This window comes from Epinephelus moara, chromosome 3 (assembly GCF_006386435.1).
Source record: "Epinephelus moara isolate mb chromosome 3, YSFRI_EMoa_1.0, whole genome shotgun sequence".
NCBI lineage: Eukaryota > Metazoa > Chordata > Actinopteri > Perciformes > Serranidae > Epinephelus > Epinephelus moara.
The window spans coordinates 21,981,900-22,006,229 of record NC_065508.1 but is presented as its reverse complement, the minus strand read 5'-3'; the positions used below and the strand labels follow the sequence as shown (position 1 = coordinate 22,006,229).

The 24,330-nt window shown below is 40.8% G+C and overlaps 1 protein-coding gene across 1 annotated transcript in view; it reads left to right on the top strand.

Moving 5' to 3' along the window:
* The window catches only part of LOC126388148 (vacuole membrane protein 1-like), a 95,113-nt gene that overhangs the window by 29,382 nt on the left and 41,401 nt on the right, over positions 1–24,330 (top strand). Inside the window, exons 5-8 of the mRNA XM_050041060.1 lie at positions 6,014–6,256; positions 11,562–11,693; positions 23,180–23,260; positions 23,895–24,011. Of these exons, the coding sequence (XP_049897017.1) occupies positions 6,014–6,256; positions 11,562–11,693; positions 23,180–23,260; positions 23,895–24,011 (573 nt within the window). The remainder of the gene's footprint in view (positions 1–6,013; positions 6,257–11,561; positions 11,694–23,179; positions 23,261–23,894; positions 24,012–24,330) is intronic.

Genomic DNA, 24,330 nt, shown 5'->3' with positions numbered 1-24,330 from the left:
ACTTTGTGTGCTTTCTTAAAGTGCTAGAAATTTGTGGCTGTATCATCAGTAATTTTGTAACAGAGCTGATAAAGAACATCTGGGGCTGCAGAGATGCCCCAGACTACAAATCATATTCTAGATGTAAGGGAACATGCTTGTTTGCTACAGACTCCAACAAAAATCCTTCATCACGTACATACCTCCACGTCGGTGATAGCCGTAGCCGGAGGCATTATGTTTTCGGGTTGTTCAACTATCATTCTTGTGAACACCTTTAAGGAATTTCTTCAAATTTTTTTTATTTTTTATTTATGTTTTTTTTTTAGATATTTTTTTGGCCATTTTGCCTTTAATGGACAGGACAGGTAAGCGTGAAAGGGGGAGAGAGAGGGGGGGGATGACATGCAGCAAAGGGCCACAGGCTGGATTCGAACCCGGGCCTGCTCTACCACTAAGTCACCGATGCCCTAGAATTTCTTCAAATTTTGCACAGTCGTAAGTGAACGTCAGATTTTGGAGGTCAATGATCAAGGTCACTGTGACCTTGCATCTGTCTCGTTCTCGTGAACGCGATATCTCAAGAACACCTTGAGGGAGTTTCTTCAGATTTGACACAAATGTCTGTGTGGACTGAAGAATAAACTAATTGAAATTTGGTGGTCAAAGGTCAACATATGTTTTGGCCATAGCTCAAGAATTAATACGCTACTTATGACAAAATTTCATACAAATGTTTAATAGGATAAAGTGATGAATGGGGTATGATGATGATGAGGCATACGGCCGCAAGGTGGTAATTCTAGTTATATTTTTTTCAGTGAAAATGAAATGTAAAACTTACCTTTCTCATAATATCCATAATATCATGAGTCATATCGCAATTGCAAAATCTATCAAAAAAAAAAACTGCAATATGTTTTTATTTCCTATTGTGCAGCCCTAGCTTCAGGGCCTTGTGTAGTGCTTTGGTACGTGTCCACAGGATCCATCATTTCCATGCTTCCCATTTGTTGTCTATGTGAGAAGCAGTGCAGTGCATTCTGGTAGCGCAGCATTGTGTTTCAATTTGTTCTCATTCTTATTTGGATGAAATTAATTCTACGCTACTTAATGCAAATCAGTGTGTGGCATGACAGTCTGCCTCTGGAAATTCTGGAAAAAAAATTGAACTAAGCGTTGTAAATCTATAAGGACAGATTTGGCAGCTGCATGGCTTATTTCTTGCCTCAGATGTTTTCAGGAACACACAAAGGATATGGTGAACTCATGACAATGAAAAGCTCCAGTGTTTGTTGTTTTGGACTGAACAAGTAAAAAAAACGCAAAAAGAGAAAATACAGTGTGCGACCGCTTAATGAGAGTACCAGCTAGAGGTGCATACACCACCAACTGGACTGGAGTGTGGAACAAGAGATTAACTGGAGCATGTGCAGGCCACACAATCACAGAATTTGGGCTTCGCACAGTCCACACAGACCCATGCGGATATGGAAATTATAAATTGGTCTTCAGTTTGAGCTGATTAAAAAAAGAAATAAAGTAGGACAAACAGCTCTTCCTGCAAATAAATAACACCACTTTAAAATACAAGGATGTTGCTCCAGACAAGACTTAAATTTCAAGAGTACCAGTAAGATGTAGTAGTGACCATACTTTGCCAACACACACACACAGACATACTTTATCACCAGATCCAAACTGTGTGTGTCTCCTCAGAGTCTGCGTGGATGTACTCATACCCAGGAGTGGGGATCCCACTTGATTTGGAGGCCAGGCGTTGGTTTCTGCAGGTCGCCACAGGAATGCCAGCAATGTTGCCTCCATTGTGGATCCCATCGGGTCGGAGAGAGGAACTTTGTGCCTCTGTCAGTACTGATGTGTATTTTAGTGGCTGCAAACATCATCAGCATTCGGCAAATCTCAAATTAGATGCAGTTATGAGGTGGAATAGTTATTTCAACACACACACACATAAACCCTCACCACGACTTTGTTTATAGTAAACAGTGTATAAGATGGAACAATGGTTTCTCTCAGAGAGGAAAAAAGTACTTCCTCCACTGTGTAGTTTTCCTGTGATATTAATCATCATCCGTGCCTTTTAGGAGATGATGTGTGCCTGTTTGTCCGTGTGTGTCATAAAGTCAGAAACAAAGTGAGACAAAGCAGCTACCTGTTGGGGGCTGGGCTGCACATTAGCGGTGAGTCACCTGGACAACAGAGGACTGGGCTTTTGTGTAAGCTGAGAAGCAGTGACACAGCATCAGACGGAGAGAGAGAGAGAGAGAGGGAGAGAGAGCAGGGTACTCAGAGTCACGCAACGCTCTCTGTTGGCAGGCTGTCCGTGTGTGTTTGGTAAACACACATTACCTGAGATAGAGTTGGAAGGTGTGAGCAAGAGGAATATAGTGTTTCTTGGCCACACAAGCCTTCTGCTTGAGGAGTCGGTCTGTGTGCATGGGGTGTGTGTGGATGTCGGGGCAGTGTGATCCCACCGGAGAGTTAGTTGGGAGGATGTGAGGCCTGGGAGTATCCAGCCTGACTGGGTAGGGACTGGGAGTTTCTTGACTTCTCCCTCTGGGTCACTGAAGATTTTTCCATTTGTCTTTTGCTTTTGTAAGAAAACAAGTGTGTAAAAAACCTGATGTTTTCCCTTTAAACTTTCAGTATTGATTTTCTGCTGCTAGGGATCTCTGTGAATACAATAACAAAAGTCAGAGTAATGCCGCCATTGCAGTGGGTTCCTCCCAGTTAGGATTTTTTTCAGTGTTTATTGTTGAAGTTTTTTTTTTCTGGTAGCCGAATTATCTGCAGCGGTCTCCTCCTCTCCAAAACAAATGTCCCACGTGATTAAAATCAATAAAAACACTGAATAAAGTAGTTTCTAGTTAAAAAAATAATCAATGTTTCTTTGATAAAGGGGCCAGCCTAGCACCTGCTAATGTGTGCTCCCCTTTTCTCTCTGATAACTTAAGATCCAGATGTTGAGGTTTTTACCGGGAGCTGAATTATCCGTAGAGGCCTCTTCCTCCTCTGGGTTTGAACATTGTGATATATTCGGGATACACAAGCACACAACTTAAAGTGTATAACATTGTTCAAGTCCTTTTTAGACATTTTAATGCAGAAAAGTTACATCTTATATCTCAAAGTCCTGGATGGTGCTTTTATAAATTATTAATGTACATGTGACTCAGCATGGTTACTAATACTGTGTGTACAGAAACTAATCTGTGTCATCTAAAGGGAGTACATTGTTCCTTGAGAAGACATTTCTGTTTCCTGTTGCCTCACACGCCACTGTCCTGCCCACCCACACTCCGTCCTGTCCCGTCCTGCTTTGTCCTATGCAGCTCCGGAAGTTCCAGCCCCACCCCAGGTTTGCCAGATTGCTGTGGTGCTACATTGCGCAATGCCAAACGCACATTTGCGTGCGTCACTGGGAGCACCCTGTCTTTGCACAAATACGCATGAATGTAAACAGACAGAATAGACAGAGTACACAGGGCCTGCTTACATTGGCCCCACTCTGAGGACCTGCCTTTATTTGCAGGGATCACACGAGTGTTACTGACTTGTTTGATAATCTCTGTCATTTCAGATCCATCTAGATGATTGTTCACTGCGTAACATGGGTTCTTAACAGAGGAAATGCAAAGTTGCATGACCTTTTCTTCCCGACTAGATCCTGTTCGCTTTACCTAATAACCGTATTGTCATAATGACTCAGTGTAGAATAGTCAGCTGCAGCGTTTCCTTGTTCCTCTCAGACAACAAACTTTGATAAGTGAAATTGTGCTGCAGGAATAACAGATTTCAGAGGAACTTTTTGTACCTTGTTCTGTTAAGCAAGCTCTTGCTCACGTCTTTGACCTAAATAGGAAATTAAATTACTCTTTAAAACAGGTGTGCTGCATGAAATCACCCTTCAAATAAGGTCTGTTAAATGGAAGTCAGCCATTTAAAAGAATACTTCACCCCCCCCCTACATGACCATTTGTCAGTCCCTCCGGTGTTTTGGGGGGCTCTTTTTGGGATTGCTGCCTGAAATGCCTGATTTTACGGCAGTTTTTCTAAAAAACTGCAATGTTCTGTCTTTGATTCAGAGCCTATAATTATGAGTGTTCAGCATTTCCCACAGAAATACAATCTATTTATGATGATGAAGTGGATGGGTGGGGGGCAGCAACAGCTGATTGCAAGCCACCAGCTGTTGATGAGTTGGGACGAGTTCGAATCAGTGCCTTGGGATCGTCTCTGTGAGCCACTTTCCTCCTCTCTCTGCACGGTTAGCATGAGCTAACACAGCACAGTGTGATCCCATCCCGACTCATCGCCACTTGGGCCGAAGCCCTACAGCAGCGGTTAACAGGCCGAAGGGCATGAGGGGATGAGCGAATCACTAGACTGCACACAGCTGTGTTACATAGACAAATTTGCTATAAAGTTGTGGTGACTGGACAAAATCACAAGGTCACACAGCAGCGGTATACCTGCAGTTTATTTGTTTAGTGAGGTTAAATTGCTGTTTTTATCTGGCTTTGAAGAGAGCATAGATGCATTTCACCTGTAGTTTAGCTTCCGGTCGGAAAGAGCTTTCTTTTTGGGAAGTGCGGAGCATACGACTCAATAAATGAGATTTAAATTATACTGTGTGAGTTTTGTGAGAGTTTGTAAATGGACGTTGTGGTATATTTTACCGTTGGTCTCTTTATTTAACCCATGTTTAATCCATCATCCATCAAGTTTTCTACCCAAAGTCAACGTAATAAAGGGTGACAAATTAATATACAAATGATTATTTGGGGAGTGAATATTCCTTTAGGGTATATTTTTAAAAGTATTATGTGAGGAATTTCTTATGTTTAAAATAATAGAGGTACAATGAGAAAAAGGAGGCTTCAAATGACCAATGCTGGTTCTTTATTTCAAAGTGCCAGAAGGGTGTTGAAATGGAATTTTCTCCTCTTTATATGTTCGTTTTTGTATTTCCGTGTAATTGAGTTTAATTGTGAGTATGTGTGTGTGTGGCCCTAGGAGTCTCCCTACTCGGCGGCGTTGTGGATATTGGGATGACTTGTTTTCGGGTTTGAACAAGAACACAAAGCTGGCAGCTCAATAAACTTTCACCACACCACAAGAAATCCAACCTGCACTTCTCGTCCTTCCTTTGATTCCTCTGTTTTCTCACTGGAAGCCTAATTGAAGTGAGTAAATAAACAAGAGCCAGAAATGTAAACCAGACCAGGCCCTATCAAAGACAGCGGGTCCTTAAGTATGCTAATGTCTCATTCTTACAAGAGAAGAAGTCAAACATTAATAAATTCTGTCTGGAGACTTTTAGATCCTGCTTCTTTTTCCGCTGCTCTTTTCTTCATTATTATTGCCCTCCTGTGGGCAGATGGCTGCACTCTGTTGTGTGTGCACATCACCTGGGAAAGGTGGGAAAAAATCATCCCCCGTGCTCTTGAACACTACATGTTTTTTAGCTTGCCTTTCTTTGTGTCTTTGAGGTTCATTTGTTTGAGCGAATAAATATACAAGTGTGTGTGTGTGTGGTGAGTGTGTGCACACCAAATGGTTTCTACTCCCCAGCTTTGGTTTCCATCCTTGATTGTTTCCACCCGGGGCCCTCCACTCTTTATCCGTTGACACTTCTCCCGTAGGCTGTGAAACAACATGAAGCAGCTTAACGCTCCAGCTTAATTACAGTTGTGTGTTTTTCTCCATTTCCTAATGGCCTGTTTAACTCATACAGAGAGGAAAGCAGAAGGCATATCCACTCTTGATGCTGGTTTATAGTGAAAAGCAGAGGAAGTGTTCCAGAGGCACAGCCTACTGGTGGCCCACATATAACTGTCTTCATGTTGTCAATCAGTATTTGACTCATGTTTGTCTATTTCTTCCTATGCTAATAACAAAGGGGTCTTCCTCTGACTCAAAACTACTTCCAACAGGTGGACTCACACCTCCCACTCATCTCTTTTTCTCTTCATCTTCCTTTTTCTCCGCCTGTCTGTTTGTTTCTCAGGGACCACACATAGCATCAGTGACCTTGGCAGCCTATGAATGTGGCTCAGTGGATTTCCCCGAACCTCCCTATCCAGACCAAATAGTCTGTCCCCAGCAGAGCGCACCAGCAACAAGCTCTGATGCGGAGCAGGTGGGCGTGGAGGCCACAGGGGCGGACGGGTTGGTGGAGTCAGCTGTCATCCAGGGAAGCATCTCTCTGTGGACCATCATGTCCAAAGTCCGCCTGGAAGCTTGCATGTGGGTGAGTGACTGTTATACACTGGCTGTGTATACTGTAGGCTGGTAGGGCTGCATGACATGAGACAAATATGTGATAGTGTTTTTGAGTATCGCAATAATGATGTTAGTTGCAATAAATAAATAAATAGATAAAGTGTACTTTGTCAGTACGCTGCTGAAATACAACAAATTGCATTGAATTAAAAATGTGCAGTGAAATTATTTTCAACATTTTTTTATTGAACAGATTAAAAGACTGAACCAGGGTTTGTTAGAGATCCTGGAAGTGCTTGAATTTTTAGGCGGAAAATCAAGTTCAGGAATACCTTGAAGAAGTCCTTAAAATTCAAATGCACCACATAGCGCTGTCTTTGTTTATCAAGTCATCGTAATTAAATTGCTCAGAATAAAATCAACACCAGAATATTTTTGGCTGGCAATGCATGTCTATAGGTCAGTTTTGCTCTTCTTCAGTTTACTGGGTGAGAGGACATCTCTCCAATTTCCCACCGTGCTCCCACCGTTCCCACAGTAATAGAAGCCGCCACCCACTAGTGGCGGGCGACTGCATGACAGTTAAGCGGCCTTGTATTTCTGGTGCCAACTAGCGAGGGGGAGGACGTTTAATCGTTTAGACGTCAAATCGCGTGCATCCCTAATTCAATTTTGCATTTTGAGTTTGAACCCTGTTAAACTGTACACAAGAGGCACCAGTAAAAAAAAAAAGAATGATGGTTAAATTTTAATTTTAAAGTGCACTTTACTACTCTTACTCTTTCAATTAACTTACCAAGTCCTTGGGTGTATGTCACAGTCTTTCACAATGTGTTTATAGTGCAACATAACTACGACGATAGAAAAACAACATATTGTGCAGCCCTACCGCCCGGAGCAGCTAAAGAGCAGGCGATTACAGGATCTGCACACAGTTAAGCTTTTATAAACATTTCTCATGGTTCAGTTTTGGTCGCAGTCTGCGTTGACCTTGCAAATTCGCCACAGCTTTGACCAGCGTTCAGAAGTGTGTGTGCTTTGAAATATTGTTGCTGTCAGGTGGAAACCTCATATCTCCCAAATGCCAGTTTCTCAGGCACTAAGAAAAACAGTCCTGTTTTCAGATTGACCGCCATGCATTTTTGAATTTATCCAGTGGGTTTTGAAAGGTGTCATTAGAAAGAGGGTGGTAGAAACGTGAAACTTAACAAAATTGAAGGGGCAGCGTTAAACTATGCATGCCAAGGACTCCAAATTAGGTGCACAAATCAAACTATGATTTTTTTTATTAGTTAATATGCAATTCACGCTGTAGTGATAGAACGGTGAAAAAGGTGAAATTCATCTGTGTTCTCTGCCTGTTAACACCTCAATTCAAAGAATTACTAAAATCTTTTAGATCTCCCTCTGACCACGTGAAAGACTCCCCGCACCCTAATTTTAGAATCATTGTTGATTACTTGTTCATTATTTTTTGCAGCACCTCCACCAGTAAAGGCTCAAGCTAGAAATGATTCAAATTTGCATACACACTGTGGGTGCAAATGTATTCATTGATAACCCATTTGCTTGGAAACCCCCGGCTCCTTACAGAGAATTTCCCCCATGCAGTGTCGGTGGTTTCACACCTCTAACCAGCCTTGTGGCTGCTCAGGAACATGAGATATTCTCAATGTACAACCTTTTTGCAGCTACAGAACAGAAACATTTTACCATTTTTTGTAGAAATCTATATAAATAGCATGTTAAACTGACCAGTGTTTTAACGCTTGGACTTAGACAAAGAACAGATGACTACCTGGGTGTCCACATTTAGAGTGGGGCTGTGGTGGTTTATCAATGACTCACACATGTCTCAGAGTTACCATGAAACCACTGACTAGCTTGTGCTGCTGTCACACACACACATGAAAAGACCAGATATGTGCCACAGTGATCTAGAAGTCACATTCCTTTATAGGCCTCTTTGTAACTACTGTTCACTGTTACTGCTTTTCATGAGAAAGGCAGAACTGCCTCAGTCACTGACACGTGATATGACTTTTATCGTTCTTTGTTATCTGTTTCCCTGTTCTGCATAATGTGGAAGGTGCTGAGGTGAGGGGGAAATACACATCCTCTGCTGCTTCTTCTCTACCAGGAGTTTAACAGGAACCAGGCAGGCCTTTCACTGCCTGTTCTCTACTGTTATTGGCCCCTAGGCTTCCTTATTGTTTGTAACAGATTAACTACACACAGAAACACATATGCAAAATTGGCTTGGGCACACATACACATGTAGTAACTTTTAAAGTGTGAAATTGTTTTGGATGATCATACCATTTACACAAATACACATTTACAATGTAACTAAAGGCCTTTTATTTATGACTCACATTCACCAATCCTTTTCTTTATATTCTAAACTAAACACTAATATTAAACTAATATCAGTGATCGTTTAACAAATAATACTGTGATCCTCACCTTTAATCTCTCATAATGGCATCACGTCATAATTAGACACACCCTGTTTTAAAGGGATGGTACACCCTTAAATCAAAAATACATATTCTTCTCTTACCTTCAGTGTTAGTTATAAATCTAGATTGTTTTTGTGTGGGTTTGTTGAGTGTTGGTGATATCAGCCGTAGAGATATCTGCCTTCTCTTCAGTATAATGAAACTCGATGGAAATTATGACCCGGTTACTCAAGATAATCTACAGACAGTGTTGTGAGCAGTTTCACCCAGGAACTGTTTCCTTTCAAACAAACTACACGTCCCACATGTGTCACTGCGCAGAAGGAAACGTGCATCTACTCCTAGCTCACTTGGCACCACTGAGCTAGCTAAGGAGGAGGACACAATATATGTTAACATCTCATGCTGTCACGAGCACGAGCCATAGACGCATGCTTCCTGACACCCGGTGATACGGTTGGTGGATGTAGTTTATAGGCCTGAAGTTGAACTTGTGGACAGAGACAAGCCGTGGAATGAAAGAACCACTGGTTCAGCTTTGATTTTTTTCATTATAAAAAATACTTTATTTACTTTATTATAACAGTACTTTATTTAACTATATTGTAACTGTAGTTTGTTTAGTGTTTCAGTAGTCTACTGTAGTTTAGAGGAGGGTTTAGAATATAGACATGTATATCCTGTAATGCGAAATAGCCTAAAAATATCTCAATATTATTTACAGGCCATATTCCCCAGTCCGAGGTAAGGACTTTGTATTTTTGATTTTGGGGCCAACTGTCCCTTTAATACATCTAAATCCCATTTAATTCCTGTGCCAGGCATGCTGATCCTGCGCGTAAAGAAAAAGATAAGAGACTATGTTTGATCAGTTGGTGCAGTGTGTTCGTCGAGTTACATTTTGTCTGAGCCAAGCCACAGCCACACCAGCAGCAGCTCCCCGCTCTGAGGTGTGATATAGGAGTCTGTGTTTGTGGGTGTGTGCCCCACCCAATCCTGTTGGATTCACCACCACACTCCTGTAACCCCAGCCAGGCTGAGGCTTGTCAACTCTGCAGTTGGAGACACCTGTTGCACCCACAGTTTCAAGGCACCCACGCCAGCATTCCTCCTCCTCCTCCTCCTCCTCCTCCTCCTCCTCCTGCCAGCTTCCCATCTTCTGGATACCCTGGCCTGGTGATGAGACATGAGACACCTCCCCTCCCCACCACCACCACTACCACTTCTTCCTCTCCCCCTCTATCCTTTCTCTTTCCTCCTTTCTCTCCGTCTCTTTGTCCATTTCCTCTCGAAGCCTCTCTGTCCACTACTGCAGCTCCCTTAAGTGCTCCACTTCAAACGCCACCACTGTGCAGGTGGACGTCTTTCAGTGCCCCCTACACAAACACACACAGGCGCATGCACGCTCACAAACAGAGGCAGAGCTATTGAATGGAGCAGCTGCCAGGGAGATTAGGGCACGTCTCCATTATGAGAAATAACTGGCAGATTTCATCAAAGACTGCAGTGTTAACAAGAGAACAGGGTGTCCAGATTAAAGATGCCAGGTTTTGGGATAGCACCGCCTCCTGAGAATGATTGTTTGGGCTTGTTGTCGCTGCCATGGTTGCTAACTATCCACTAATCATCTTCTGGCTCAGCCATCCAGTTACATACAAGTAATGTGGCTGTGATTAGTTAGTTATGTTCTTCTTGGAGAGAGATTGCAGCCGTGATTTTGTGTACGTACCACCTAAACAACTGAATTCCACTAAGTTTTTTTTTTTTTTTCATCGCTGTGCGTCTGTGGATGCTCGAGATGTTTTGGGGCTTGAAATAATCCATATTCCATCTGTAATTGTAACGAACTGTATCCTCAGCATCTTCTCTCAGCCCCCTTGCACCCCTACTCTCCCTCTGTGCCTGGAAACATTAAAGTAATGAGCTGTGAGCAACTCCAAAAACACTGCATTTCTTGGCGGCTGTTTTCATTGTGTTAATTAAGTCTGTAGCCCTCACCCCCTCAACCCTTCACTCCCCCCGTCTCCATGTTTTGGCGGTATGAACTTGGTGAACCGACCAAGTGCCGAGGATTTATTTCCCTCAAATCACTTCCGCTTTTTTCCTGTTAAGCCCCCCTCAATCACACAGCCTCCACCACTTTATAGCTACAAGCTCCTTTTAGCTGTCAGATATTGATATCTTGGTTCCTCTAGACCCCCCTGGGCTTGTTAGCACTTCTTAAATTTTCCAGAAACACTGCATTCCACATGTCCACAGTCTACTGGAGCGGCGCAGTTAGCGGTGCAGTGTGTTGATATGCTGTTTAGAAGTGGCATCTGGTTTTTCACCTTCCCCGGGCCTGTGTTTTATGTCTCCATGATCGTTTAATAATCTGTGGGATTTTCGTTCTCGTAAATCCTTTCCGTTTTATTCCTATTAAGTGCTCTGATCGCACAATCCCAGACGTCAAGCGGTGCAAGCTCCTTTGGATCGTGGATATTGATATTTTTGGTCCGTTAACCCCCCCAAGGAACTGTGGTAGCATGGTTGTTATAACAATTAGCATGATGTTAAGACAAATATAGGACTTTTACAACTGAACCACTCAATGCATGATTATAAAAATAACACTTTAAGGCATTAAAATCAGCCATGACATGATAAAACTGATTCAAATTAACAGCTAACATCTCTATCACTCTCTTTCTAAAAAGCTGTGTTGAATTTAGATTTATTGGCATGTTGGGACAGACACATGTGTTGCCAAAACAATATACAGAAGCACGTCACACCAGGGAGTACTGTAAACAGTGAACTATGAACAGCTGAGCAGCAGTAACCAAAAACCCCCACATGTGGGTGTGTGTGTGTGTGTTTCTGTGTGAGCAGGGTGCAGGCACAGCCATAGGAGAACTTCCTCCTTACTTCATGGCCCGAGCGGCACGTCTGTCCGGCACCGACCCCGACGACGAGGACTACCAGAGGTTCGAGGAGATTCTGGACCAGGGCGAGTCCGCACAGGTGAAACACCGCACCCTGCATCATCTTCGGCCCCTTCATCACCCTCTGTTATCTAACCTCCCTCACACCTTCCTCCTCCTTCTGCCTCTAATGGCTTATTTATAGTTGTACGTAGTAGAGCTACAACCAACAATTAGTTTCATGATTAATCATACAATCCTTTCATGTATAAAATGTCAAGAAAAAGGTGAAAAATGCTCATCACAAGTTCCCAGAGCTCAAAGCAACATCTTCAAATGTCCAACCAACACTTTAAAACCCATTCTCACATTTAAGAAGCGGAAAACAGCAAATATTACAGGTTTGCAGGAAAAATGACTGAAACAATTAAATGATTATCAAAATAGTTGGTGCTCTATGCAGAGCCACAAGTGGCATGCATTATTGTGAGCATTTATACTTGTGTGGTGATGTTTCTGTATTGCTCTGCAGTTACACCTCAAAACGCTACTTGTGAGGTTTCTGTGCACCTGTGATGAGTTGCTGTGAAGTGCAGTAAAAGTTTGACTGATTCAAAACAAACCTAAAACACACATAAAACAAGGCTTAACAGAGTCATGTAGGAAAGAGTCCCTAAATCCCGGGAAATGAGTTCGCAGCTTAACACTTGCGGTTGCCTTGTCTTGAAATCGGTGGGTTTTTGGTTAGAAGCCTGGAGTAAAGTCTGTGGTTAACACAAGTTGAAGAGACTTTGACATTTTGTTCTGTGGCATAATATGCGTCAATAAATATCTCACACATTGAATTTTTAAAGTTTTTAAAAAAGGCGGTTGCGAACAAGTGGCTAAATGAGACGACAGGGCATCATTACACTGAACACAGTAAGGGGTTCAAGGGCAGGTAACAGAAATTCTTGTTTGCCACAGATCTAATTTTCCACAGTAATCCAAAATTTAGCTTTTTGTCAATAGAATCAGGGTGATGTTAACTTCCAGGTTGGCCTACAAAAAAAACGTCATCCCTGCTATATTTAACAAAAGCACAAAATTCAGCTCCATTATAACTCGCAATTTTCATAGACAAAACATTTGTCTTTTACTTGACATGTTTTCCCCACAAATACAACATGCTAACATTACTAGCACAAGCCTATAACAGTTTACATTGACTTAATTAGCCTTGCACCTTGGAGACTTCTCCTCAACCCAGATGAAGCCAGGATAAATCACACACATGATTTCAAATGCTATATTTTTGGAGGCTTTATTGTCTTCACAATTTATCTTTTCTTGTATCTGAAATCAAAGTAAATAAAAGCTTTGTTTCCACTGAGGGAAATGGTTTTTTCAGCTCACAAAAATGAACAGAGGTCTGTGTGCCGCAACATGTCGCTACAGTTCTGGGGAGGTGCACCTCAGGCTACGAAGTCAGCTACTGTGTCTGTTACGACATAGGTACAGCGTCAATTTACTACAAAAGTATAAACTGTGCTTTACTCCTTTTTCTGAAACTGTAACTTTTACTTCTCCCTGCTTCACTTCAGTCCCACCTCTTTCTTCCTTTGTACTTGTGTGCTTGTTCTTTGTTACTCTGTCGCACTTGTACCATTTTATTTCTCCTGGCGTTGATTTATCTTCACAGTTTAGGTATTTTTCAAAGTAGGACAGTACAATCTCCCTGAAGAGTGTGTGTGTGTGTGTGTGTGTGTGTGTGCGTGTGTGTGTGTGTGTGCGTGCGTGCGTGCGTGCGTGCGTGCGTGCGTGCGTGCGTGCGTGCGTGTTGACCACTGACTAAGCCCCACCTCAGTGTCTCAACGGTATCAAATGCTTTCACAACGTTATGACTAAGAGAACAGAAATGATGCACTCGAGTGAAATGTTCCCGCCATTTCCGGCCCTTCATTTCTTAATTCCCTGTATGAAAAAAAAAAAAAAGTTCTCATATCAAACATCCCTGCAAATGTTTCAACAATGCCAAACATCTCATTGTAAATATTTATTTTCCACCCTCTTGTGATTATGAATGGAGGAGGAGGAATGAGGGGAAACATGCGTGTGGTTCTGTAAAGGATTTACATCAGACCTGTCTGTCCTGACACAGACTTCATCCTCAGGAATGCTTTTCTTTCTCCAACAGCGTGGGTCAAACAATCAGACAGGTCAAGTGCAGTAAAACAACTGAAGCCATAAATGGTTTTGAACTTTGCAGCACACTCACTCACTCTTGTACTTGCAAATAAACTGTAGCAGACTGCACCAGACTGTCAGCAAATATACCGGGTTTTTTTTAATGAGGGTTATCCTAGATATCAAGGGATTACTACAACAGTGTGTTAGGGCCTTTATAAGTTTAAAAAAAAAGACTGAGCTGGGTTAGGAGGGTAATATTACACAAAAATGACCCCTGAATTTAAGAGATTTAAGTCTGAAATTTGAGATAAAAATCTGGAAATTCCTTGACCTTAGAAAGTCATACATTTCTGAGAAAAAATCAGAAATTCTATGAAAATAAAGTCACAAATTTACAAGAAAGAAAAAAAAATATATATATATAAAATAAAAAAATGTAAAATAGTGTTGTTGTTTTTTGTTTATGTTGTGTTTTTTCTTGGTCAAGAACACCATTTCACTTTCCAGGGTTGGATCAACCTCAACACACCACACACCACACACCATGCTGTGGCCCTACTTTATTTTACAGTACAATAAAACACAATAAGTCATAATTTGTATGAAAATAAGACAAATAATGTATTTATTTATGTAAGTCAGTTATTGTGCATGATAGACAATTTACTATTGTCAACATATCAGCATACATTTTAGATTATACTCCTCAATTAAGTTTTGTCTAAATTACTTTTTACTGTTATCTAGTGATCTATTAACAGCAACCTGTCGTTACACCATTACAGCTTATAATATTTGTTTTGCGTTGTTTTACAACATTTCTAAGGGTTTTTTACTTGTAAATTTGTGACTCAAATCTCAGAGAATTTCTAAAAAAAAATTCTCACAGATTTATGACGATATAATCTCAGGGCATAGCAAAGTTTTTTATTGTAATTTTGTGATATTTTCTTGTCAGACATCTTCCACTTCAGTGTCAGTGCATATCCTAGTGTTAATCTTGTACATTCATAACTTATATGTTTTTTTTCTGTTTCTTTTTTAATTTAAAAATTACCTCCCTCCCCGGCTCTTTTTTTTTCTTTTTCATTTATTTATTTAATTTTATTTATTCGTAAATTTATTGAGGTTTTTTATCATACATTTACCACTTTAAATTCAGAGAATATTCAAGTTTTTTTATCCTTAATTTGTGAGATTATCATCAGGATATTAACCCACTCCCCCGATTAACTGTAAATGTAATTTTATCTTCTTTTTTTTTTTTTTTTTTTTTTTTTCACTTCATGTGATCCTGGTACGGTGTTGAGATTCAGAGGAGTGTTTACTTTGTTTTCAGTATTTATTTCACTTTCCAGCATGCAGGATTACTGAATTGTACAGTTCTTGCATGCTGTCTTTTACACTGGGGGAAAAAGCCTAAAAAGTATGCCTCTGGTCACAAGATGAAATTAGTGCCATTAATATGTTAGCCATGTTTGTGTATGTGTTAGAAATCAGAAACCCCAGTTATACTGATTTGGTTCCATAGAACTTAAAAGTTTTTTTCATGTTGTCACCTGGTATCACAGCTCCTCTTTCTGTCTTTAAATGCCAAGAATGTTGCCACCATATTCTGTTTCTGTAAGGTATAAAACAAGTTTACACTGTTATAACCTGAGCTCTGTTTGGATATAAATAGTATTTTAAAGTTTAATTCAAACTTTGATTGTATTTTAGGAGCAATCCATTCATCTGATTTTCAATGAAAAAGCATGTCAAACAATAGAATAATATTTTTTTTTTAAAACTATTACTAATTTTGGCCGTTTGCGATCCAAATTCCTCCCGATGGGGTGAGTCTCTTCTGACTGAGGTGGTTACATGATGCATTTTCTTCTGATTAGGCTTAACTCTGATTATTAGTGGAAAATTAGGGGCCATGTTAAATGGACTTAATGACATATGTAGTCTCTTTGAAGCTTGTGGCAGCAAGTAACGGAGACAGAAAACTAACGCCTACAGGGAAACCACCTGTGGTTGAAGCTGCTTTCGTCATCGATAATGCCCGATCACGCAATGCCCACTTACTGAAACAGCTGCACTGTACTTTAAAATTGTCAGTTAATAGTAAAGCTGTCCATTTCATTACTTTATACTCATGTAAGAAATATACAAATGTCAATTAGATAGTAATCTGCGTCAGAAATAAATAAAAAGAGGGAAAAGCGGTTATTATAATCATCCACTCATCAATTTGACAGGAACAGACGTGATCACAACAAGCGATTTCCACTGTATTGCATCAACGCTCCTTTTCATTATCAGTGTATCAGCATTTAAGTGACTCCCAACGCGCGAACTGACATGACCTTTTGAGCCACTAATATTGAAACTGATTCAAGGAAGTCACACAAAAAAATGTGTCAAGAAGAATTCCTGCTGCTGGTTCAAGGGCCAGGGGTGCAGCACCTGCTGTAAGCTCCACTGTTAATAATGCTGTGGACAGCTGGGCAGGTTGGCACTGACAGCAGCCCTGGTGTTCGGACCACATGTGTGAGAGTGCAGCTCTGACATCACTTACTGATAAAGTGGCGCTTCCCACTGAAACTGAGAGAAAAGAGTGAGGACAGTGGAAGAGCGCGACAAACAGGGCGGCACGGGGAAGCGGAGAATTTGTCTAAATGATCATCTCAACATCGAGGAGCTCCTGCTCGTCTTTTCCTAAATAAACTAACAGTGTGACGCAGGAGGAGCATCGCCTGGTCGTCTCGCATCCCTGCGAGGGCTGATTAGAAGTGACGCTGCATGCTGCTGTCTCAGTACGCAGCTTTAGTCTTGCTCTCTCTCTCTGACATTGTCCCTCTCTTCTTATGCTCTTATTCTTTCTCATGCGCTCCGCTCGTCTCCCGCTGTGCGTTGCTCTCTCTCTCGCTTTTTCTCTGATGATGTCTGGCAGCCGAGTATGTATGTAATGTGTGCTCATGTGATTGGACAGCATCTGGAGGCAGGTTGCTAGCACCAGCGAGGACCTGCCACATACGGAAACATTTTTTCCCTCGCCAGGGCTTTTTCTATTACTCGGATGTTCCCAGGGTTCCCTCTTTCGCTCGAGGAGATCCCGCAACACCTCTCTGATTTCACCTCCACCTTTTACCCTTTCTACACCTTTCTAAGGTGGAGACGGAGGCATTCATCTGCTGCGGATTTGTGTCAGAGTTTTTTGATTGAAAGCTGAAAATCAATAGTAGTAGGCCAAAGTGGAAACAGACTCCCCTGGGATTGGATTGGAGGAACTGTGGTATCGCTGGATCTTTGTGTATGAGACAGGAAGTGGTTAAATTTTGTCCTGAAGGATGTGAAACCCCTTCAACCCCCCCCCCCCCCCCCCCCCCCCCCAAACACACAGACTCTCTCCCACACACACGCACACACACTCTCTCTCTCTCCACCCTGTGGCAGCAGAGCTGGATTAAGATGCTGACTTCGTCCCCTCCGCTCAAGTAACAGAGGTGCCAGCAGTTTGACTTAAACCCAGTGGTATTTCTCCCAGCCTGCACGTGCCAACTTCCTGCCACAAGTGCACGTGATGCACAGCAGCAGAGCACTCTGGTTGTTTTTTTTCTCATTCATTCAACAGAGCTATTCAAGAATAATGAAGTCATGCCTTTTCTAACGGCTCCAGACGCTGATGTCATGAACATCAGCTTTTTTTTCCCCCTCTTAAATCTTAAGCTCAGAACGCTCGGTGTGCCGGAGAGGAATCCTCAGCGCCAACACAGACCGTCTCGGAGTGTCCCGCATGGATCGAGTCCATGATTGCTTGTAACTTGATAATGAAGTTATTTCCTGCCTTTTTTTTTTTTTTTTTTTTTTTTTTCATCCGGCACGGAAAGGGTTAACAGGCTGTGAATTCTTGATTGCCAACTCCCAGGATTGTATCTCCTGTAACTCAAATCAGGGCCATCTGCGCTGGGCGTATGCCTGCCTTCCCCCCTGGCCTACTGCACTCAAAGGCTCTCTGTGCTGTGGTTTGCCCGGCCCCGTCACGTGACTTCTCTGAAAGTGCCCCCTCCCTCCTCCTCCCTCTTTATTTCCAGTAAACTGTTTGAAAGGAGGGGGGTGAGTCAGAGTAAAACCAGCTTCCCTTTAACCACAGCTTGTTAAAGAATTTGTCAACGTGGACTCAGGGGTGCATTTTTTGTGTGTGTGTGTGTGTGTGTGTGTGTGTGTGTGTGTGTGTGCGCACGTCCGGATAGATCTGAATGCGCAGCTCTTCTTTTTTTTTCTTGAAAGGGGACTTGAGCTTCTATTGCGTCAGGAGTCCTTAATCACTCCACTTCCTGTGCCAGAGAGAGCAGGCGCGGGCTTGTCAGGAGTTAATGAGATGAACTTTAGCCATCTTTGTGTTGGGGGGCTCGCGGCCGCTTTCGGAGATGTGTGTGTCTTCTGTGTGAAAGACTTTCATTGAGAAAAAAAAAGAAAACAGAGAGAGAGAGGGAGAGAAAAAATGTGCGTGGGTGTTGACTTGTGTATAGGCTATGCATAGATTTTTCCTTGTCTGACACTTTAATTTTCCACATGGAGCAGAGTGCCTTGTCGCTGCCTGCTTTTTGTCTGTGTTTGAACTCTGTACCCCATCAGCACTACTGAAAACAAAGTGTTTGCTTTGCCAGCTTTTTCACAATGAAAAGTCCACTTTTTTTACGAGAGAGCAGCTTTTCGGCAAATCCAAAATAAACAGATGTCACATCATATAATAATGTAACCAGGCAACGGAAGAAAAGTCACAATCATAGTCATTTCAAAACCCTGACACTTGAAACTGTTTACATTTATAGTGTCGAGATAAACATATATTTTTTTGTCATTTTTTTGGGTTCCTGTATCAAGTTAAAAAAAAAAAACGGTCCTCCCTTTGGTTTTCCCCTGTGGATTTTTCTACTCATCACCTGGCAACTGTTACCACAGATATACAAACTATCATGGTAAATGTAGAGGACATGCTCCTGTGTATAAAGAGTCATTTTTAATAGTCATACATAATTTTATAAGTGCTGAGTTTGTGACAAACACCCTGCTATTCCTCGTTTATTACATTAATTTATCTAATGATTTTTTACTGTGATTAAATCAAAACAGGCATGGTGCGTCTCTTATGTTTGAAGTGATTGTTGTACCATTTTATTTTAAATAAATTCCAAATGTTTCTTACACAAACGTGCTCATGAAACACATGCCTGTACATGCTGTAAATAGTAAGAGACAAAGCTGGTATAATGTGGTTTCCGAGGAGCACTTTTGATTTGCCTATTCAAATGAGGAATTGGTTAATATGACTGTCAGAAGTATATGGGAAGGAGTGGGGGGGAACCTATAAACAACAGATCAAATGCGGGTATTGTTCCCCGCAGACAGAGGGTTGGCTCCATGTGGGGTGACTGTGCAGACTGCGAGTGCAGCATCTGTGCCGAGCAGCCAAATCTGGAACCAAAACCTCCACAGTTTTAATGACGCTGCACCCTTGACAAGATCTTACCAAATGTAATTGCTGCTAAGCCCAGCCCTGCAGGCCGGTGGTGACGGGGGTGGAGGTGGGGGATTGGAGGGTGGAGGTGGAGGGGGGGGCGACAGGCAGCCCTTGGCAAGCTGCCTGGCAAAGATGGTGATTTTCCATAAGCCGCCAACAACAGAGTCTGGATGTCTGAACCCCAGCCATCCAAGATAGACGCTTCCCTGGTCCCAGAAATGCAGAATAGAGAGACAGTCCAAGTACACAGTTCAACTATAGTAAATCACGGTGTCACAAGTTCACACACACACACACGTACACACACCCTTTCGCACCCTCCCCTCACCTCCTCGGAGACCCTTTGTTAATGCTGTGGTGATATTTTCATGCTGCACGGGCCAAAAGAAAAACTACGGCACCTAATGTAAACAATGCACATGTCATGATGTCAGGAAATGAATGGGATTCACAGGCACTGATTGGTTCTGCAGGGTTCTGTCCACGCTGCAGCACTGTCAGGTGTCCCCGGTCCAGACGCGGTCCTCAGCGGTTCAGCTGTAAACCGACCATACACATTCCTTCCCTCCCTGTCTCCCACCAGCTGAGCAACACACACACGCACACACACACATACACACACGTGTGCACACATTGGGACCGGCCAGAATTAAAACTACAGGCTAGTCCAAGGAGAAACCTTCGTGATTGGACGTTAGTGGAGGCAGAAATTCAAATTGTAAGCCAATCAGATTCAGTGTCCCTTCGCTCCCCCCACCACCACCTTATTAGGCGACCTCCCATGTCTCTCAAATTTCCTGTCCGCTTGGTTGCACCCCGCAAAGAATGTCATCAGCACTGTACTGGTTTTGTTGACCATATTAGGTATGATCGAGTATTCCCAGCCCCCCTCCTGAGTCTCTTTCTTTTAATTAATATGATGCTTTAGAAACTGAGGCCTTACTTTTTGGAAGAAAACATCTTGGGGTTTTTTTGTCTGTTCATGAGTCATAACAGTTGTTCTCTTTTGTTTCTTTGTCAGCTGATTTGATGTTGTTTTAGATGAGAAAAATATGCTTTCAGTGAGAAAAGATAACTTCACATACAACAAACATTCATCAAAGATATTTAAAATAATTTCAAAGACCACTAACTGGGAGTTTCATCCTAAAATGCAAAAGATGCACATGAATGTACATGAAACACATGAAAAACATCAAAATATCATGAAAACATAACTGATTTGGTTCAGAAAAAACATGAACAATTTTCTAAATGTCTTATGGTGAGTTTTTCCTGTAATACCAACATCATTATGTGTTCATATCAGCTCTCTTTTTTGTAAATGGAAGATATTTTCTAGAATCAATACACCTTTTTCTCCAGAATTTTAATTGCAATAATGAATTTATTACGATGAGGTTCTAACATAGTTGCTATTCTGTTCACAAATATAAAAGTAGTTTAATCTGAAAGGCAGAAAAAGATGCTGTGAACACAAAACATTACATAATTTCATATTACTAGTGCAATCTCAAATATAAACATTTGTTACAGCTGACACAGATTTAAATTTAAGCTAATTTATGAGCATAATTCTATGTAAGGATAAATTAAACATACATTTCAAGCTTTAATCTACAAATACTTATTTAGATACCAAAAAAACAGCGGCCCCCAATAAAGAGTTGTGTAAAACAAACATTTCATCCAATATAACATAAATAGAATTACTGAAAATATTGATTGTGAATTTGATAGAATGAAAAAATGCAGTATTACAACAGTAAATGAATTAACTTTGCAAAGAAAGAATAATCTTAATGTTCTACATGAAAGAAGTGCAACAACTTCAAGATAAGTTCCCACAAATATAGAAATAATTGTAACAACGAATGGAAGCAGTTTTTGGCTGTAAAATCTATATTCTCTGCTGCCAGCAGATCAAATTGTTCCTATATTAAGGCCTGCAAAATAAAAAAATCTTGCACCGAATATTCTGAAAATGCCCTGTCCTTGATATATTACAGTTATTGTTTTAAGAGTTTCAATTTCCACCCAGAATCAGACAATTTCTGTGCAAAAAAACAATCCATTTTAATTCAACAATGGCAAATCTGGCATGAAATAGAAGTAATCTTTTTTATAAATTACCTAGATACTGAAAATGTCATCCAGAAATACAAAAAGGTCCTGGATCAGGGGTTTCCTCTGCGTTCCCTCAATGTTCCCAGAATTAGTTTAGGTAAGAATCCAAACAGATTAAGGCTCCTCTTCCCAGAAAAGGTATATTGGGGAAAAATCTGTGTCATTGCTGTGAAAAGAGGCTTTTGTGGAGCTGTCAGGAGGGTTAGGGCAAGAGCAGCAGAAAAAGCAAGAATTTGTGAGTCACTGGAATGACCAAAGTCTGTTCACACATTCCCAGTGACAATTGAGTTAATAACTTGTACGAGATGTTAGATACAGGCATGCTAAAACCAGTTTATCACTTTCCCAGAATGTAGAAGAGTGTTTAGGGACGAGCCAAATTCTTTGAGAATATGTGGCAGGTGAATCAGTGCGTTTCGGCTGTGATAGATATTTATATCGACAGGATGGTTGTGAATTTACTTGATTTAATTGTGAAACCCACTTTTTTTTTAAAGCCAAACTAATAATTTTCCCTCTAAAAAGTTGTTGATTGTCACATAAATAAATAGGTTTTTTTGTTAGAAAAACTCAAACAGGCAACTTTATCCCACCTAGAGTTCCTCCTCGCTTATGCCTTTCACATTTATTATGGTAAATGTGGATAAATTAAAATTAAAACAGTGCAAAAATTATAAAACATGCATGTTTAGATATCAAGTTGTAAAGATTTTAATCATTTGAAATGAAACAACTAAACTTAGGAGTGTTTAGGAACAAAAATTCTAGATTTAGCAAGTGAAAATCACTGACGGTCGTTAGGGTTAGGGTCTTAAAAATATATAGATTTTTAAGTTTGAAGCAGTTTGTTATGCTGCACATCTAATTTCTGAGCATCTAATGATTTAGTTTGTTGGCTGTTATCTTGCTCAATAATTGTGTTTTGTAGAGGGCACATTTACAGGATGGAGAAAATCCTCCAGCTTCTGCGCCTTTGCACTTATTTAAAAAACAAGCAGAGATTAAAATAAAACAAACAGATTATTCAGTAATATTTCGTTTCATTTGGACCCCAGCGTGTTTTTAAATATAAAATGGAAAGTTTTAATGTCAGTAAACGGACAATATAAATAAGTTGAAACATTAACAGTCAGAGATGATGGAGAGATCCAAAAGGCAGATCTTTGATTATACAGTGTTATCTCAAATTAAAATCTTACCCTAAATAATTTGTTTGTGTCAATATGCTGTTTGAATGGGTTTCCACATTTAAAAGAAAAGAAACAATTCAAAAACAACATTCCAGCCGGATACACACATGTATTTCACACACCTCTGTGATATTCCCTCGTCCACAGGAAAGCTTAGAAAAACACTCAATCTTTGCTCTTTTTTGCCCGTAATAAATGTTTCAGTGGCCAAATTCATTATTTAAATCCAAACAAATTTACTTATAAATCTGAAATTTACCAAAATTTAATTGTGAATAAATTATCATATGAATTGTGAATCAGTAATAATTATTTAAAACTGTTCAGATCTGTCAGACACAATCCTGTTTTTATAAAGACAGTGTTATATGTGTTTGATGACAGCTTAACAACAATAATTAGAGGAATAAATTATTTTGCAATTTCCTGTTTAGGGAAAATCTGTGCAGCAGGGAGATGAGATATGTCCTGTGAATAAAGCGATGGCTGTATCTTGTATACAGCGTACTGTGTGGTCACTATCAGCTAAACATCAGCAGGTGTCTATAAAAAATTAAATCACACATTTTCCCCTCTTCTGCTCTTTTGCAGGACTTTGCCACCCGGGCAAAAGTAGCCGTGCAGAAACTCATCCATAGGGTTGGATTCTTTGGGATTTTAGCCTGCGCTTCTGTAAGTCAAATCACACATTAAGTTTATTTGCTTCTGTAAAATATTCTTCAATCAATCCATCTTATTGTTATTTCACCATAAGTCTCTGTGCAAGGCAGAGTGAGAGAGCTTTTCTCTGGGATCAAGGTGCGACATAAATACATAACACTGTACTCAGATTGTGAGCTTTAGCAGTTTAAATCATTTTGTCACATTAGTATCATGATCAGGGTCGGAAATTAGCACCAGCCATGTGCTGGGAAAATATGCAAGTGCCTGCTGAAGTTGCCGACAAAACAAACAAAAGACAAATATGGTAATCAATTGAGTGTCTGGCAGATTTTGGAATCCAACAGCCACAGTAGCAGGTGGACAAAAAGTTTATTTCCAACCCTGATATGGTGTGTAGATATTTGTGCATCATGCAAAGGAAAAAAACAGCTCTGAATTGTCAACATACGAACAAAAAATAGATTTTAGAAAATGTACATATGACAAATATCAGATATTCTGTGACCTTCTGTAAGTGTGCCTATGGGGTACAGATTTAAATATTGTGCCACGTTGTTTCATGCACTTTCTCTGTATTATATGATTTTTTTTAAGGTGACTTTACACGACATTAAGTCTAATCATCCGTATTGTTCCCCCCCAGATTCCAAATCCCTTGTTTGACCTGGCAGGAATAACATGCGGACATTTTTTGGTTCCCTTCTGGACTTTTTTTGGTGCAACACTCATTGGGAAAGCAGTCATCAAAATGCACATTCAGGTGAGCTGCATTTATTCACTTATTTGCTTTCTTTAAAAAGTACCATGTACAGTTTAAAACATAGATGTCACCATCAGATGCATTGCACCAGATTATAGTTTTGAGCTTAGTCACATTTGTTGTCCCGTGGCAGGTCAACAACAAACAATAGAGAGTAATGAAAACATACTAAGTTATAGAAAAAAGAAAATTATATGCAGCAGCACACAGTAGTGTGTCAAATAAAAGCCATTAAAGTGAAGCCAAAGTCATGAGAGCGTAATATAGAATGTCAGTGGTCCCCCCCCCCCCCCCCCCCGCCCATCCCTCCCTCCCACAT